A 17,401-nucleotide genomic window follows, 5' to 3' on the forward strand; every position below is an offset into this window, starting at 1 on the left:
TGGGAACCTTTCTGACTATACAGACAAGAGGGAGTGGTAGAGACGCAACCGATGCCCCAGATTCAGATCCCTTACATCATGGCTACTCAGGAGCTAAGTGCCAAGAATACAGACGGAGAATAGGCTGTGCAAATCAGCAGTTGAGGAATTTTCAGCGGAGCCTCTCCTTCATCGACCTCCTGAGGATGCGTTCTCAACCCTTTCGCTCTGGTAAGAGCTATCAGAATTGCGGTGATCTCCCATTGACCCAGGTCGTGTTTGGCAAGTTGATAAAGAGTTCGATAGCTTTGCTACTTGGTGCAAATACTCCAGACGGCTTTGCTCGGCATGAAAGATTGTAGTATTCGAAGATAGACCAGCAGGTTCGTGGTACGGACGTCTACTAATGAATTGTAGGATGTACTTTATATCGGGTGAAGTTGAGCTGGTCTGACTAGGCAGGCCTGATACGGCACCACACTGATATCGTATCAAAAAGAAACCCGCTTAAGTGTATCCGGAGAACAGCCTGGCGGTGTGAGCACGCATACCTACCGTGAACCTTTCTTCCACGGGAAGGCTCATACTGGTCATGCATGATTGTTACTGGCGGCATCCGCGATCATGGGCATGGGAATCGATGTTACTGGGGCTGGAGTTATTGGCCTAACTCCCGCATTGGTTCGTATGGAGCAGTCTATAGTGTAACAGCCAAGCATTCGTGAACACGCCGAAGCTTGCCAGTCGAAGCAGCCAAATTTATGTTACGAACGGGGCTCCTTGGGCAATTCGAAGCCCTACATTCAGGGGAAATAGACGAAGCGGAGCACCGAAGTCATTGGGTACATGGAAGCGAACAAAGAACATGGGGAGCCCCAGACTTCACGTCTTGAGTGGAGCCATGCCCTCTTATCAGCGGACACTGTGGATGTAACCTTGAAATAGGTTTTAATTACTGTGAGCGTTCGCAGTAGTACCGGTATAGCCACCGGTTATGATTGACTGAGTTAAATGAATCGACCATCAGTGTATTGGCCCCACATGTGGCTCTCCCAGATCGATGGCCGGGAGCAAGAAATCCATTAGATACTACAAAGCGAACTTGGCGATGTTCTTGTGGGAGCACAGTATTCTTTCGTGTCGAGCATAAATCCACTGATTTCCCACTATAGATACCACAACACTGGCTTTTGACCAAAACCAATGGGAATGATCGTTAAGGGTCTGGCATAGTAGCACACCCGGGTTGGGCCCCCCAAAGCTTGCTAAGCTGAAGACTCAACTAAGCAGACAGCGACTAGCTGCCACTCGTCAGCACTCATTAATGGGACTGACAGTACTTGAAATGGACCATCTCTAACTGATCAAACTCAATCACTGGCGCTATCTCCGATGGTGTCCTGTTCCATTATTTCCCCGTTGATATAGAACACCCGAACTTACCAATGTAATCTATGCCTGTTCCCATGCAAGCCATCGTCTCATCGACCACAGCCTATACATGTGAGTGGCTGACCCAATGAGGTTCTTCAGTGGAGTTCATATAGTGTGGAGATATGGCCGTTACTAACGTTAATAGCATCCCCTTTGGTATATGCGTCGATATAGCTAGCAGTGCAATATTGCTACAGTCAAATGTTCCGGTCGCAGGTGTTACATACACCATTATTTACCATGTGATATTCCAGTTGGAAAGTTCTTCATTGCAATTTGGTATGTAACACATAATAAAGGCCAACTAAGGTAGAAACTGCTTTTCAGTCCACATCAATATTACCTTGAAAGGTTAGGGTGTGCAATTTGGATAGTTTATAATTCTTGCACCTCCTTACTCATGGCTGTAGGCGATGCGACCACGACCGGTGATTTAATGGGAACGAGCCTCCAGACGTAAGCAAATGGCTGCTCAGAAGTTGTAAGGCGATTGCGTCTAATGCAGATTGTGATGTTGTCGGTGACATTTTCCCAAACTATCTGCTCGACATTGTTGGTCGGGTCGAAACCATTATGCGAATCCTTCCCGTAGTCTTTGGGTCCCTGGTTTCCGTGACGCTCGGAATTACCTATACTTGCCACGAGATTGAGGTTATTCTGAAGTTTAGCACCCGCAAAATCCGAATAGGCTAGCGTTACTTTCAGGGTAAATGAGGGTGTATCTGGCCCAGGCTCAAACGGCGGGCAGATATCTTTCAAATGCATTGGACTTGAATCCTCATCCCTCATGACACCGACACCGAAATTCCCCAACTCAGGTTTGTCTAGTGGTGTAATGGAGCGAGCTAGATCAACACGGCCAAAGCCCGAATGATTATTTGGCGACCCGTTTGTCCTGGGCGGTAAGTGTTCCCCATCAATTGAAACCGCCCCATTAACCAAGAGAGCTTTCAAAAGTGCCCCCGTCGGCTGAACCACCCCGTTCTGCTTGTCGTGATAACCGCTCTCCGTCAAAGATTCCCGGAGAACGGCGCAGCTTCCGGCTACTAGCGGACATGCCATGCTAGTACCTGCAGAGTACATGAACCGCGTATCACCCGACAATCCAAACTCAGCGCGAATGCCAGTGTCGGACAGTTTTCTAGACCTTGTCGACAAGATTGCTGTACCCGGCGCTACCACATCAGGTTTCCGCCTGCCTTCTACTGTTGGCCCACGACTGCTAAAAGCGGCCAGGTTGTTGGGATCATTAGCCATGTGGTCATCGGCGATGGCACCCACCGGGAAATCGTTCGGCCAGAAATCGCCGTACGTATAACTGAATCGAGAGCTTTGTCCACGGTATTTAATGTTCGGCCGCCTATTCTCGGAGGCACCCACTGTGATGCAATTCTTTGCTGCAGCTTCTGCTCCAATGGACCCGCAATCCACCTCTCCACTCCGGTCGCTATCAGTGCCGGTATTTCCTGCCGCGAACAAGATGGCCATATCTTGGTGGTTCCAGACAAAGGAGTCTATTTCCTCTGAGTCTTGTGTATAAGGTAACTGGGTTTCTGAAGAACCTGGACGCGGCCCAGATACCCACGAATTTGTATGGACTCTAGCACCATCCTTATACGGCGTATCAAATAGAGAATTGAGATCGGCCGGTATTCCTCTAAGTGATTTGTCGTCAGCCAACACAGATTGAACGATCAAGTCGGCCCCTGGGGCGACTCCTTCAACCTTTCCCTCAATATTCGAATGCCCAGACCCTAAGACTGAGCCGCACACATGAGTTCCATGTCCGTCAGGATCATCTGGCACATTTTCCCGCCCAAGGGCATATAGCTTAATGAATCGACCTTCGAAAGCGTGATGGACATCGGTAATGCTACCGTTGTCAAAACCAGTGTCTGCGACTGCTACTATTTGCCCTTCTCCCTTGCATATGGTGCCATTGACAGTCACGTTATTTGCATTCATGATTCCGCGAGCGATGTTGTTCATCAGTTGCGCCGAGTAGATTTGCTTGATGGACCTCACGGCATCAATCGCAGCCAATTTGGAGAGTCCCCCCTGGGTGACATCAAGCCTTACTTTGCCTTGATGGCGTTCGATTGCGGACATGTCAATATTCGCTGCGTCGGCTATTTGCTGAATGAGCGAGTCCGAGAGCACTACATCATGATGTAGCATGACATCCACAGGTCTTTTGGCCTTTCTCTTTGGAGGATATTGGCTCTGCGCTTCTGGTTGGATCACGAGCTCTTGGCCATAAATGCTGGTGTACTTGACGAAACCGAGTTCACGAATGCGTGCTAGGTCTTCTGGCTCGTAGCCACAAAGGTAAATGTTTCGAGTTTCATCTCCAACGAACTCATGGATATGGGCCCCCATTTTCTGGAGTTCCTTTTTCTCAACCCCCTCGAGAGGTCTTTCTTTAGTTTCAATAAGGATGTAATTTGACTCTGACGCATCACATTGGGATTGCAGAGCCGTTGGCTCTAGAGGTTTACCGTTGATATACGTAGTTGCCATTATGATGCCCTACCGATTATTGTAACTATATGAATTATGGAAAATCAGCTTGAGACTTATTCAAGATCTTCGTGGCGTCCAGAGCAAGCACAATGGTTTATATAATGCTAGACTTGGCGTTACATGCCACAAGCTCCAGACTCGAACATACCATGTTGTCACCAGGACGCGACTTGGATGCAAAGAATGACCAGGACTTGAACAAAGATGAAAGAGATTGGTAAGAATATCAGGCGGGGGTAGTTCCAGGCCCTGTAGCCATGGTACAAGTAGGTGTGCTCCGAATGTTGTTCTCTGCAGAGAACCTAGTTCTTCAACCTTTGTGCCTAGGCAGGATAACTTTTCCCATTGTCATGATGAAGTTCACTGAAGACAGGAGGATGATAAGACAAACTTTTCCCTATACCAATGGAAACACTTGCTGGTAACCCTTAGAAACTGCTGAATTAGGATTTGGTCATACGATCGCGGTCTAGAATGAAGCAAGTGGTAATGAAGAAAATCAAACCAAACATACTAACTTATGTGACCAGACAATTGCCAAGGCTCGGATTCTTGGCCACCAATAATGTGGTTGAAAGATTTGGTGCTGCTATGACAGCTTCCGCAAACGGAATGGAGGGACAGATTATCACAAACGCAGTATTTAGACTTTGTTTGTCTCCATTAGAACTGAATTCCTCGTCAGGGTGACAGCATGGCTATGGAAGTCTTATGGCACAGTTTAGCCACGATTGCATTCGCCGAACGTGTCCAAGACTCACAGCAAACATGGGGATATGCGCCACAAGTGACCTCGAATCCGACAATAATACAGCCCAAGTTGGACAAGAATCAATCACAATGCTATCCATCGCGCAACCGCCCCAATTCGATGGCAATAACTACATCTTGGCGGTGCACGCTTCTTAGAAACTGGTTCCATCATCTGTATAGCTTCTTGGTCAAGTTACTGGCCTTCAGCACCTGTTAGAACACCTTCAGTAGCAATGAAAGATCTAGCGGCCACCGCGCTTTCTCTTCTGTTTGTCATTTGCTGCGTGTAGCCCCTTCATCTCCTGGTCTAGGAGGAGGAATTTATGCATGGTAGATTCAGCCGCCTTTGCAAGCTGACGGATAGCCTCATTTGGAGGACTCTCAGAGTTGCGCTTAATAAGCTGCTTGATAAGCTCCATCTGCTTTTGCACGTCAGTAGTAGTATAAGGAGTCTTTGCAGTCCATTCCATATCTGCAGGTCCATGAGCAGTGGTAGCGGTGTAATAATATTGATAGTAAGCTTATCTAGTACCCTTTCATTTCAGATATTCTTAGATGATATGACCTTTCTTGATACTTTATAAAGATCAAGATAGTTCTCATTATCAATACAGTGTGTTGAATGCCAGCTTGAATATTTCTCATCACCTCTCTCCCATATGCCTCCTTTAGGGGTGCAAAGCAGCCAACATCAAGAGGTTGTAGTTTATCAAATGAATGAAGAGGCATGAAATTCGAACACCCATGAATGGTATAATCGGCATATCTCAACTCGCTCGTAATTCTCAGCAGGCTTCTCGGTCTACCGCTGATGCAATTTTCTTCACAGTGGACCGAACTAGAGCCTTTCTTCGACTTATATGCCGTCTTAAGAAATCTCCTTTGAAGAACAGTGTCCGAGCATATTGCCCTTAATTATGGGTAGCCGGATATTCTCCTTCCAGCCAACACTACTGGAGCCTTTCCTGATAAAGGTTCATTGCCTGATACATGACTATTTATACCAGACCTTTCTCAGGGCTTTGACGGAGATAGAGCTATTACTTCTTATAATATATTATTATTTATCTATTACAGGTTTATAGTTCAACTATAACCTTTAAAAGAACTAGATTAAGGTGTATGAATACTAATAATTTTGCCGATGTTTTATAGTACAGATATCACTAATAAACTTAAATTTAATCTATAACCTTCTCTTAACTTAGATTCTATACCCTAGTTAAGAAAATATAAGCATAACATAATTACAAGCATAGCACCCTTTGATACAGATAAGATGGTATACACTGACTCCGATATCCGGGTCAAGATATAAGTATTGATGCTCAAGTACTATCTTGTTTATAATCTAAATAATGATTTTACTTTTTATAGTCTAAAATGTATTGTGACTGGATGTTTTATCTACTATCCTGAATACTCCTTTGTTCTCGAAGTTACTTTTAGTCTATTTCTTCTGTTACAAACTGCCCATGCTGAGAACTGGTACTACTATCAGGATAATATAGTTGTTGATAAAGCTAAGTTTAACCTACCTAGCTTTTCAATATATATATCTTTGCTATTTATCTATTTTATACACCGGCTTCCTATAAACTTGAACACAAATATTTGACGCTGGTGGCACATACATCTCTCTTTGCTGGTGGATTTCTTTTAGGCAGGCCATCTCATGTATAATAGGTCTTATTATTGGATGATGGCTGGGCGGCTTACTGGGTCATCAGCATTTCTACCGGGAGTGGGCGTCTGATTGGCCTTTGGCCTGCGAGAAGATGGAATCCTCAATCTTCCAGCGGCGATTTATCGATCGCTCGAAAAAGATGGATTGATTTAGCAACTGATTCATGTAATTACCCGTTCTGTGAGATAGCCGTTCTCAAACTAGATGCATATCTTCAATCACACCAATGAACTTCAAATGTTAAAAAGCCAATCCTTCAAGCTGAAATCTACTCCGAAACGCCCTTGAGAATCTCCTCCACCTTCGCAAAGGCTAGTTCTTCGCTAGTCTCTTTCCAGAGCTGTTCGGAGATCTTCTTTCCCTCTGCGCTGTAGATAATCGGTGCCAACCTGTGAACTGTTTTAGCGATAGCTTTAATCATGGTCAATATCGGAATAACTCACGGCACCAGTTTCTGGAAGGAAAGGAACTCGCCATGCGTCTCCTGTCCATGGTTGACAGCTGCGTCTGTGACCATCCGGGCTCCAACAGCAGCAGTGTTCGCCATTCGGCGCATCGCGACCTTCGCGATGGCTCCGGAGAAAGTCTTATCGTGCTCACGGTTGAAGTCTGAGTCGTGAACAGAGCCCGGCGAAACGGCATTGATGACCGCCACAGAAGGCGGGACAATCGAGGCCAGACGTGACAGGAAGAACTGTCCCAGCAGCTTGGAGACCATCATCCGATCCAGAGGGTCTACCTTAGTGTTCTTCTTGTCGAGCGACGCCAGCAGTGGGAAGCTTTGCTTCTCCTTGAAGGCTGTCCACGCAGCGACCTCCGAGGAAACAATGGTAATCCGGCTAGGACCACCCTGTGCGGCGGACTTCTCCTTAACCACCGGAAGCAGCAGGATTGCCAGCAGAGCTGTGGAGAGATAGTTGACCTGAATCATTTCATCGTGACCTGTTTTGGCGTTGAATACGCGCGTCGCGTTGGCGATGCCGATGTTCAGCACGGCGATGTCCAAGCGGGGGAGACTCTTGGTGCGCTCCGCAAAAGTGACGACAGAGTCATAGTCAGACTGATCCAGGTTCCAGACCTCGATGCTATCGTCGGAGAGATCGCGGCCAGCGGATAAATTCTTCTTTGCTGTCTGGCCTTTCTCCTCACTGCGCACGGCCAAGATGAGCTTGCTCAGTCCCAGGTCGAGGAGTTGGCGACTGGTCTCCAAGCCGACACCTGTGTTTGATCCGGTCACCAAGGCGGTCTTGCCCGCCAAGCTGACGCCCTTGACTGGGGCGGCTTTCACGGTAATCTGGTTGTAGAAAAAGCGAGGCACGCTGGCCTGCTTTTCCGGAGTCACGTCGAATTTGGCACCCATTTTCTTTTCGGCGACGAATGAGCAGGCGGGGTATCAGCCTTGGAAAGTCTGGATACGAGGAATGGGGAAAAAGACAAAAGGTGATACGATTAACAAATGAACAATGAAACTAGAAGTGCCCGGGTAAGAAGTCTCAAACTAGTCTCTAATCATCGATTATGCAGGGATTAATCTACTCTAATCCGAAAATGGAAATTACCAAGCATCTCAGATTATCTCATACATTGGTACAGACTACATATTTCTTCGTATTCTTCGTAAAGCCAAGCTATATTAAGTTACAGACAGGCTGTTTTAAGTTCTGCAAGATTCCTTTACATCCGTAAATATGCTCAAATGTTTGGGTTGAGGGGGGGGCAATGTTCTGGTCACAATCCACAGGTGCAGCCTTGGAGGCACCCAGCTCCGGGGGCAAACCATTACTCAGAGAGCCTCCGGGGCGGTGCTTACAGCCACGGATAACACTAGCTTCAGTAAACTTGGCCCCAAGTGGCTTATCCTCTCACAGGGGTGTCGAATGCGTGATTCAGTACACAAAAGCTATGGACAGAGCTACTATACAATCCGGATCGTAAAATCCTATCGCGCTAAGTATGAAACAGATTGGCCTCCCAATCCCGTCTCACCACGGCGGGCAATCCGCGAGGAGATCAATCACAATTGATTAGATACCTACAGAGATCATACAGCTACTGGGTATCCTTATTATGGCGCTTGCAGCAGGGGCTCAAGCAGCCTCCACGGGCGATGTAGCCAGATTCACTACCTTTACACGGAATCTCGGGCTATCCAAAGTCAATACGAATGCTTTAGCGGCACGCTATACAAAGCAGAACAACGATCTATTCCGGGCCCTTAAGGGAGGTGGCCCCAACTTTGGCATCGTCTCTCGTTATGATCTGAACACTGTGCCGGTCTATGAAGTCTGGGCGGAAATGAGGTATTACTCCGTCGAGCAAGCTTCCGCAGTGATCGATGCCTTCATGGAGTGGCAGCTCAACGGAGCCTTGGACGTCAAATCGAACGTGGCCATTGATATCTCCTTGACCGCTATCGTCATTGGGCTTGTTTACTCCGAACCTGCCAACAACTCCAGCGCGTTTGCACCATTCTATGATCTGGAGCCGGAGTCTATTCCTGTTCCAGGAATCAACACCACGTTTGTCGTTATCGATGAACTCCTGGGATCTGCATTTCCCGATGCCAACGCTCGGTAAGTGATGATTTGAACTATCCTCCTTCTCTAGACAGAGACTAAAACCTTTCCAGACACGACTATCGCGGCTGCAGCACCCGCACCAACGCCAACTTGACCCGTGATGTCTACGACTACTGGCTAGAGAAAGCCCAGGCAGCTTACCAGGCCACTGGTGTCAATTAAACCATTTCTCTGCAATACGTGGGAGAGAATCTCATCCAGCAAGGGTATAAGAATGGCGGAAACTAGCTGGATATCCGACCTGGCCCTCAGCAATGTAAGACTCGCACTTCTCACCTGATACGGAATCTTTCTAATCTCAGCTACAGGGTGGACCACTCTTGTGGACTGGGAGAATGCGGCCGATGACGAGGCCGCGCGATCTGTCTGCATCGAGACGACAAAAGTACTGGAAGTAACTGGCTAAGAAGCGTGGGCTGGACGTGCCCTTTATGTACATGAACGACGCCTCCCGTGACCAGAATCCCCTGGAATCCTGTGGGCTGAAAAGTGTGAAGCATCTGAAGGCAACTGCCAAGAAATTCGACCCTACGCAGATGTTCCAGAGGTTGCAGAAAAATGGGTTCCTGCTCTCGAAGGTGTAGGGAGAAGTTCGAGCCGGGCAGCACCGAGATGCGTATCTTAGGGATGTCTACGCTATTTTTTAGGCCTTATTTAAGCGATACTATTGGGGATGTATATAAAATTATAACTATATTTACTCAGATCAAGGTCTCTTACGCTGGCCTTCACGGACATCAACATTAAAGGTTGCTGTGACCAACAGCATGGTAAAAGGCAAGGCTCTAACATTCATGCATCGATTTGCAGGCTCTGCGCCTCTTATCGTTCCTCCTTGGCTCTTTAAGCTCAATCTCTGTGAAAGCCTTACTTCGCCCACGGTGGCAGCGGCCGTGGATCGATCATTCGGTTCACGTTCATGGCCTAAGTGCTTCAACTAATGGGAAGCGCGCGCGTTCCATCTTTGTTTCTGTAATTCTGGGCTTGTAACAAGCTGTCCCAATAGGGTTCGTTGCGAGTAGCGTGTATAGCCTGGGAATGGTACATTGGGCGCGGTGGCGGAGACGACGATGTGTGGAAAGGACACAGGCCTCTACTTTCGATGTTGCCGTTGCTAACGTCTTTGATGTCGAGAGTATGCGGATCAGCGGGATTCTCCGCGTAATGTTCGGATGCCGCAAATGTGCCTTGTCCCGTACCGGGTTGTGGTAGACTGTCTATGGCGGATATAACGCAGGCTTGGTGGAGTACAATGTGACAGGTGGAGAAGGGCCGAGCGCAGAGGATGGCAGATTGGTGACAAGTTATCCGTACAAGGATCGCAATTGTGAGATTACCCCACTTCCCCTCTTCCGGATAGGCAGTACTAACCAATCCTTGACTAGCGTGGTAGGAGGCAAGCTGCATCCAAAAAGCGCCTAGCCATGCTGCTGAGCCAGCGGATAGAACAGGCGGTTAACTTCAGACGGAAAATGGCCGACCCTGCCTAATTAGTCACGAAAGATGGAAGAGATACATTCATCACCCTATAATGGCACAGCCCTCAGTTTCCTGCTCCACTGCTGCGGTAAAGAGCTTTGGTCCCGTTGTACTACATGCCTTTCTGACTTGGGCTTGACACTTCCATCTGAGGACGCAATATAGAGCACATCACCTCATACTTTCTGCTTGCTAATAGTGCTTCCCGTGTTCACACACTATGGCACAGAATGCCGGGAGGTAATCCTACAATGGTTGAAGGCAATTTACTCTTCATCATGGAAATCTCATGTGATTCAGTGTCTTACCAATAGGTGTTACCAGAGTAAATTTTTACTGGTCATCCTAACTAGTCCTTTCCTCAGAATTCTCTGCTCAGCTATAGTTTCCTAAGAGTAGTATTGCTTCTGCTCTGGATTTCACCCTCTACCCACAAGAGACGGGTCGCGGTAGGCTCAGCAGGATTAAAATCGGCCATCTCTGTGACTTCGATTTGATTTTGCTATCTGGATGTGAGCATCGATACACATTGCGGCCATCTTCGACTTCGATACTTTACAATGGAGTAACTTTGTTTTTCGACATAGTGCACACCCGATGGTCTGGCATATATCACGAGACCATATTATTAAAATTGCCTCTACTGTCACAACCGTTTACAAAGCTTAATACTAGTCGTGGAGATACAGAAAAAACGTAGCGGTTTCAGAGCACAATTCGCCCGATGCTCTCCAGAAGATGCAGGCGGCATACTAGCTGCCCTAAGATGTGCATGTTGACGGAACAGGTTATTATTACCTGGTAGGCTCTGGTAAATATGGACGTCTGATCAAAGTCAAAGCAGAAAAGAGCTCTTAGTTTGAAATCGCGTCTGTTTCAACCATATCCGATGTGTCTTTTTCCTGTTGAGATGGAATGATGTTCCGTCACCCAGTTTTCTAGAAGCTTTCACTATACAGCTTTGCCGGCCACTTGCAGGTGTACCCATCGCTACTCGGATATCCCGACCAAGCCTTCAATCGAATTGTTTAGATCATCTGGGATGGGGTGGAAGTCGAATCTAAGCTCAGCGGAAAGTACTGACCGTAAGAGCAACAACCGGTCTGGTGAAGAAAGTCGATTGGAAGATGAGGCCAAGAAATGGTTCGCCTCCCTGATAGAGTGACACTGTGATTTTATTGTATGGGAAATGGGCGGACAGCATCAATGTAAATTCAAAGACGGCACACACTGGACCAGGTAATGTATTGGAGTCGAGGGCCACGAGGGAAAAGAAAAAGGTCCACTCAATGCATTGGGTACATTCTTCACATTCTTGCCTCCTAGCTTTAAGTAACATTACTTTAACTCAATAGTAGGACAAATCAGCGTCTAAAATAGTTGCAGTAATGAAGCATTGAAGAACCTCTTTCTTGTGCTCGACTTCGGCGAACGCTGGCGTTTTCATCACTTGTGCGATTCGATCGACCTCTCAAGTACTTCTTTAGCTTTTAGTCATGATCAGTCCACCATGTCATTAAGACATTAACCACGCAGTTTCCGCGCTCTCAACTCAGTCGAGCCTCAAGGCCCAGCCCTTGGGCGTTGCTCTGGGCCATGCTGGCTGTAGTCGGCGGTGGTTTCAGAAACGCCCTCCTTTCCATCTCCTGTTTCGCTGGAGGGATTTCTGTTGAGTGCAACGACCTGGCGTTTTAAAACTTCCATAGCACTTAAACTCATACCCCCCGTCAAATCGTCAGAGATATCGAAATAAACTTCACCCTTTACCCGCATTCTTGTTGTCAGAGCAAGAGTGTTGACTATATCAAGAATTTCCTTGGTTTGGATCACCATACTGGTTTCTCAGGAACAGATATATCCCAATAGAAATCGACTGGTTCTCCCATTGACACCAAGGCAGCTTGGTGGTAACGTAAGATCAAAAATTAATCGAGAAAAAGGTGGGATCTTGATTAACTCCTGTCTCCAAATCTTGCCAAGTGGTTGTAAATCAAGGTACTCATGTTTGTATCTGTCACAATTCCTGCGAGGTGATTCAGAGATTGTAGACAGATCCATTTTAGGACGGCATAATTCTAGTTTATTAGCTTTCTCCAGAGGGTGCAGTAAAGATATTGTTGCTTGGCGTAGATGAGAAACAGGTTTCGGTTCAATACTAAGTCGAGACAAATCTTCTCGTACACAAAATTCCTGCAAAAGACTGGGCTGAGAAACATTTTCAACTGAAGACATTCCGATAAAGAGGGAAAACTGAAGGAGGGAAATGTGTAGTTGGATGAGGGGCGAAAGTGGAATCAAATACTTTGTCACAGTTCAAACAGCTTTCATAAATATTCGCCAAAATGACTGACGTCAGAGGTCATCTAAAAGATAGAGTAGGGGTTTTAGGCTGCAGTCGTCGGCGGAACTGGGGCCCAGGCAATAGCGTTTCAAAATATATACTTCAATATTTATTCTATATTTCAAGCTGCTCTGGGAGTAAAAAGCAGTACTAGATTAGAGCCTAAAGCAGAAAAGGAAAGTCAATAAATCTCCGCAGGAATCCAGTTCAATAGGTAAATATTAGCTGTATTGTGAGGATTGAGAAAGACAAATAATCTGTTATGTGTAGGGACCAGTATCACTTCTTACTGTCGGTTCTCAGGCTGACTCACTCACGCCTTCTCTGCATACAATGCACAAACTGCAAGTCAAAATCTCTCATCGTTTGTACTACTCCAATAAGTGTATATTGGGTGGCTACTTTCTTCGCTCGCTCCGTTCCATAACCTGAGTCTAGCTTGTCCCACAGTCACAGAACTTCCCACTTTCATTCTGAGAAACTTGCATTTCCTGCTAGCTACAATAATATCCGTATGTAGGCTCGCTACATACAGTCAATAAAGCTTCAGTAAACATGTTGTACCGTGACAGGCTGGGTACTTCCTAATAAAGCAGGAATAAATCAAAATTGCTTTCTTAGTCGCTAGATTCCGAGCATAAAAGCATCTGCAGGCTAAGTAATCAACAGATACCGACCGGAAAAAGTCAATAATTTATGTCAGCTTCTCCATAATGACTTATCCTTTTTGGTAAGATTCTTTTCCTAGGTCGGATTCGCTCGACTTTTGAGATTTTCGCTTTAAGCTAGCACATTGTACAATACAGAAACAAATGAGAACGAAGAGATTTGGACAGATACTTAGACAAACTAGCGCTGTCGTCGAATCCCTTAGAGAGCTTGTCTAATAAATTATTGGTTGCCTGTCAAGCGCTCTGGTCGTATTATTAAGGTATCATATTCGTGATATACGCTCATTAAAGACTTGATCCACTGGTAGTATTTCTAATTTTTATCACGTTACTTTGTATCAATCAAAAGTGTTTCAAGATATGTCTGCTGACTATCAGTATATTAACTTCTAGATTCAATCGCAGCAATTTCGTTAATACCGCGGAGAATTATTTTGTTAATAACCTTAAGATAACTGGGGTACTTGCAGAAGCTCAAGCAGCGAGCAGAGCTAATTAAGATACTACCCTAAGATAGCCAGCTGCAGATATTTTCCCAGTAGCTGTAAGTACTAGTAACTTAAATCAATATTCTAGACAGTAAATCTCCTAATCAAACGCTTGTATATACAGTACTCACATACTCATCCAAGTAGTCACTTTTCAGAATCAGGAGGTTTTGTGACCACTGACTGATTTATCCGATCCAAGTACTTTTTTATACAGTAAAATTATTTAAGAATTTATCTGCAGTAAATAATAATAAAAAAATAGTCTATATCTAGAGGTTTTTTAAAGTAGCTATATTAATTGGTATTAGTCCTGCTATATCTTTTACTTTGATAGAAATCATTCCCCATACTGATATGAATTCCAATAGAAAATAAATATATAAGGCTCCTGTGCTAAGGTTACCTCAGATTTTTTAAACTGTAGTATTAACCAGGAAGGCTTAAATTATTACTATAATATAATTACTAGACTAATTATTCTTACTTTCCAGTATCTATGTCTACTCTTTAAAACTATTAGTGACCAGTCTTGTTACTTATCAGATAAAACTGTAGATAATTACTGATTTATTTTATTCTTTGAGTTATTAGTAACTTAATAAGGTCTTCGGCTATTTTATATCTATATTTTCCTCAATTATAGCAACACACTAGGTTAACAGTATATAAAGCTTTAGACTTTTTTTTACTAAAGGCTCTGACTACATCCTCTTTACTAAACTTATAATCCAAAATTAAGTATGTACAGTACATCACTTCCTTACTACAGACACCTGCAAATAGACGATTATGTCTGATGCCCTCACTCTCGAATACACCCAAACTATCCCCAACCCCCCCAAATCCTCAACCCTAAGAAGAGTGGAAGAAGGCTAAGCATAATTCTGATGCCACGTATACCCCCCCTCCGCCCTCGCCGCGACCAACAACTCCTTAATCCTCACAGAGGTCGGCGTCGGCTCCCTGCCCAACACCTCGGCCATCAACCCATCCCCATCGACCACTGCCTCCCCCTTAGCGATCCCCTCATGCCACGAGACCATCGCCTCAAAGAACCCCGCCGCCTTGCCGCCCTCATCCGCCGCCGCATTCCGGGCCACATACTCTTCCTTTGACACGAACTCTAACCTTACCCCCTCCTCCCCCTTTTTACTGTCATGATGGTATTCATTGATAAGGTCCACAATCTCCCGGAACGACAATGTCTCCCGGGCGCTGAGCACGACGATCTGGTCGCGATAGCGGGCCCCGCCCTGCAGGAGAAGGCGCGCGGTGGCGTGGCCGAGTTCCTGGCGCGAGGTGAAGGTAATTCTTTGGGTGTTTGCGGGGCTTTCGGATGGTGTGGTGGGCTGCGGCAGGATGATGGTTTGCGTGGTGGGGTACCAGTTGAAGTAGAGGGGGAAGGCTTCAGTATATAGACCTTCGCGGATGGAGGTGTAGGGAATTTTGGATCTAGATTTATTAGAATTGGGTTGGGTAGGCTGGGTTTATGATGGTAGGAGTGAGGAGGGGAAGGAAGAAGGGGGTCAGGGTGGGCGTACACGCGAAGCATCTCCTCGGTCATGTAATGCGCTTGCTGGACGGCGACCTGCGAGGTCGAGGTGTGGCCTCCGAAGGCGAGGGAGGTGTACCATACCTATTTCTGTTAGTATGCCTTGTGAAATTAGGTTGTTGGTGTTGTTTGGGGGGCAAGGGCGCGTACATGCTTCACGCCCGCCCGCTGCGCGGCGTCCACCACATCCTGATGCTGTCTCCGGCGCCGCTCGTTGTCGAAGGTGTTGGAGCTGACGAAGAACAGATTCTCGACCCCCTCGAAAGCGGCGGCCAGCGTGCTCGGGTCGTTGTAGTTGACGACCCGGAAGGCGAGGCCCTTGGCTGTGAATTCATCCGCTTTGGCCGGGTTGGAGGAGGCGACGGCGTAGGTCGAGGGGTCGACGTGCGCGAGGAAGTACTCGAGCACGTGGGCGCCCAGGCCGCCGGTTACGCCGGTGAGGAGGTATTGGACCATTTTTTGGAGGGGGCTTGGTGCTGACGATTAGGAGGTGAGGATGAGGGTGAAGGGTTGATTCACTCAGGTTGGTCAAGGTGTTGTTAGCGTTATATAGTTGATCAGATCAGATTAGATTGGCTGATGGCTGATAAATCAGATGGATTGGTCAGCCGTGCTGACGCGGGGTAGCTTGCGGTCGCATGATGGTGAGATAGACGAATAATTCTGGGAGATTCTAGAAGATTGGGGGGCTTGGTTGGTGAGGAGATTCGGGAGGTTGGAGGGTAGAGATGGTGTTGGTGGTGAGGAGTTGATTTACTGGGGTTGTAGAGCTACCGCATGAGCTTGGTGGTGGTGCGCGATGGTTGGTGACACCTGGTGTTGGGAGTGCACGGATATTTTGAATTTAAGGCGTTTGGGGCAATTCTCGCGACAGGATGTCAGCATGCTTAATTAGAGCAGAAGATGTGCCAATCTTGCATAGTGACTATCATTTCAGATGTCATCATGCTTGAGTGAGAGGATGTGCCAATGTTCCATACTACAGTACACAGTAACTATCATCGGCTGTGCCCGCATAGCTACAATACAGTAGAAGGTCATCGGTTAACATTCTGATAACATTCCATTCATCAAACTAAGTAAACAAGGCTATTCACTTTCTCATCATCCTCAGGTATCATGCATCGATCCATTACTCTGGCATGTGCTTGAACGGCTTGGCCAAGTGCTCCTGGCAGAAGGGCAGCTTGCTGACCGTCCAGATCTCGGTGTCCTGCTTACGTCAGACCATTCGTCCCACTGAATCTTTGTCACTTGTTACTGGTGAACGTGACATACCGGCTTCAGCTTCTTCTTGATCTCCGTGTCCAGCGTGCCTGCCTTGATGGCGATGATCTTCGGGGCGGCATCCGGGTCATGGGCGATGGGCGAGCCGCATTCCGAGCAGAAGATGCGGTGCACGGCTTTGCCCGACGACCCCAGCCCCGCCCAGCTCTTGGTCGGCCCGTTGATCGTGAGCTTGTCCTTGGGCACCACGGCGACCAGCGCTGTCGAAATTAGCATGCACTCGATTCCTGAAGGGCGGACACGTACAGTAGGTGGAACCGCTCAACTACGAGATGGCGCATGTGCTTCAAGCTGATGAGGCATTATAGACACTAATCGCACTGGTGGGACATTTACATGACCTACTATGGCTTACGACGATACCTGGCATATGTTGAACGAGCCATTAAGTTCAGGATTTCTTTCGATCAAATGTTAGAATAACAGCGCAGCGGACAAGATGACATGTACTGTACAGTACCCGATGATCAACACTGTTATACAAGATAGTTCTAATGAGGTGCGACTCGAGCAGCTGCGATATTTGAAGTTTGTATTATGACTAACTGCTCGGTTCTTAAGCCAGTTCGTTAGTGTTACAATACCGTGTCATGTTCCGCTCGGCCGGATGTATATTTTAACTCTA

At 46.7% G+C, this 17,401-nt stretch overlaps 7 protein-coding genes across 7 annotated transcripts; 1 reads left to right on the top strand and 6 right to left on the bottom strand.

The window, feature by feature from the left end:
• Positions 1-1,788: 1,788 nt before the first annotated feature.
• BO97DRAFT_451014 (S8 family serine peptidase) lies at positions 1,789-3,933 on the bottom strand (the record flags this gene model as incomplete). Its single annotated transcript, XM_025698956.1, has 1 exon — positions 1,789-3,933. One exon carries the CDS (start codon positions 3,931-3,933, stop codon positions 1,789-1,791), a length of 2,145 nt encoding a protein of 714 aa, XP_025552091.1.
• Positions 3,934-6,515: 2,582 nt separating this feature from the next.
• BO97DRAFT_389395 (NAD(P)-binding protein) lies at positions 6,516-7,808 on the bottom strand. The gene is made up of 2 exons (XM_025693715.1): positions 6,820-7,808; positions 6,516-6,765 (listed from the first exon to the last, which is right to left on the bottom strand). Exons 1-2 carry the CDS (start codon positions 7,734-7,736, stop codon positions 6,645-6,647), a joined length of 1,038 nt encoding a protein of 345 aa, XP_025552092.1. The 5' UTR covers positions 7,737-7,808; the 3' UTR covers positions 6,516-6,644.
• A 635-nt stretch (positions 7,809-8,443) lies between these two features.
• BO97DRAFT_424117 (uncharacterized protein) lies at positions 8,444-9,539 on the top strand (the record flags this gene model as incomplete). Its single annotated transcript, XM_025696939.1, has 5 exons — positions 8,444-8,949; positions 9,006-9,108; positions 9,184-9,211; positions 9,264-9,349; positions 9,417-9,539. 5 exons carry the CDS (start codon positions 8,444-8,446, stop codon positions 9,537-9,539), a joined length of 846 nt encoding a protein of 281 aa, XP_025552093.1.
• Positions 9,540-11,813: 2,274 nt separating this feature from the next.
• On the bottom strand, positions 11,814-12,710 carry BO97DRAFT_405179 (uncharacterized protein). Its single transcript, XM_025695128.1, has one exon. It carries the CDS (start codon positions 12,265-12,267, stop codon positions 11,998-12,000), a length of 270 nt encoding a protein of 89 aa, XP_025552094.1. The 5' UTR covers positions 12,268-12,710; the 3' UTR covers positions 11,814-11,997.
• Positions 12,033-12,719, bottom strand: BO97DRAFT_49051 (uncharacterized protein). Its single transcript, XM_025700851.1, has one exon. It carries the CDS (start codon positions 12,664-12,666, stop codon positions 12,277-12,279), a length of 390 nt encoding a protein of 129 aa, XP_025552095.1. The 5' UTR covers positions 12,667-12,719; the 3' UTR covers positions 12,033-12,276.
• A 1,926-nt stretch (positions 12,720-14,645) lies between these two features.
• Positions 14,646-16,103, bottom strand: BO97DRAFT_405180 (putative NmrA-like family protein). Its single transcript, XM_025695129.1, has 3 exons — positions 15,640-16,103; positions 15,479-15,573; positions 14,646-15,389 (listed from the first exon to the last, which is right to left on the bottom strand). The coding sequence occupies exons 1-3, from the start codon at positions 15,943-15,945 to the stop codon at positions 14,810-14,812; spliced, it is 981 nt and encodes a 326-aa protein (XP_025552096.1). The 5' UTR covers positions 15,946-16,103; the 3' UTR covers positions 14,646-14,809.
• Positions 16,104-16,621: 518 nt separating this feature from the next.
• BO97DRAFT_413863 (GFA family protein) lies at positions 16,622-17,162 on the bottom strand (the record flags this gene model as incomplete). Its single annotated transcript, XM_025696316.1, has 3 exons — positions 16,622-16,702; positions 16,768-17,003; positions 17,132-17,162. 3 exons carry the CDS (start codon positions 17,160-17,162, stop codon positions 16,622-16,624), a joined length of 348 nt encoding a protein of 115 aa, XP_025552097.1.
• Positions 17,163-17,401: the final 239 nt, after the last annotated feature.

This window comes from Aspergillus homomorphus (assembly GCF_003184865.1).
Source record: "Aspergillus homomorphus CBS 101889 unplaced genomic scaffold BO97scaffold_15, whole genome shotgun sequence".
Classification (NCBI taxonomy): domain Eukaryota; kingdom Fungi; phylum Ascomycota; class Eurotiomycetes; order Eurotiales; family Aspergillaceae; genus Aspergillus; species Aspergillus homomorphus.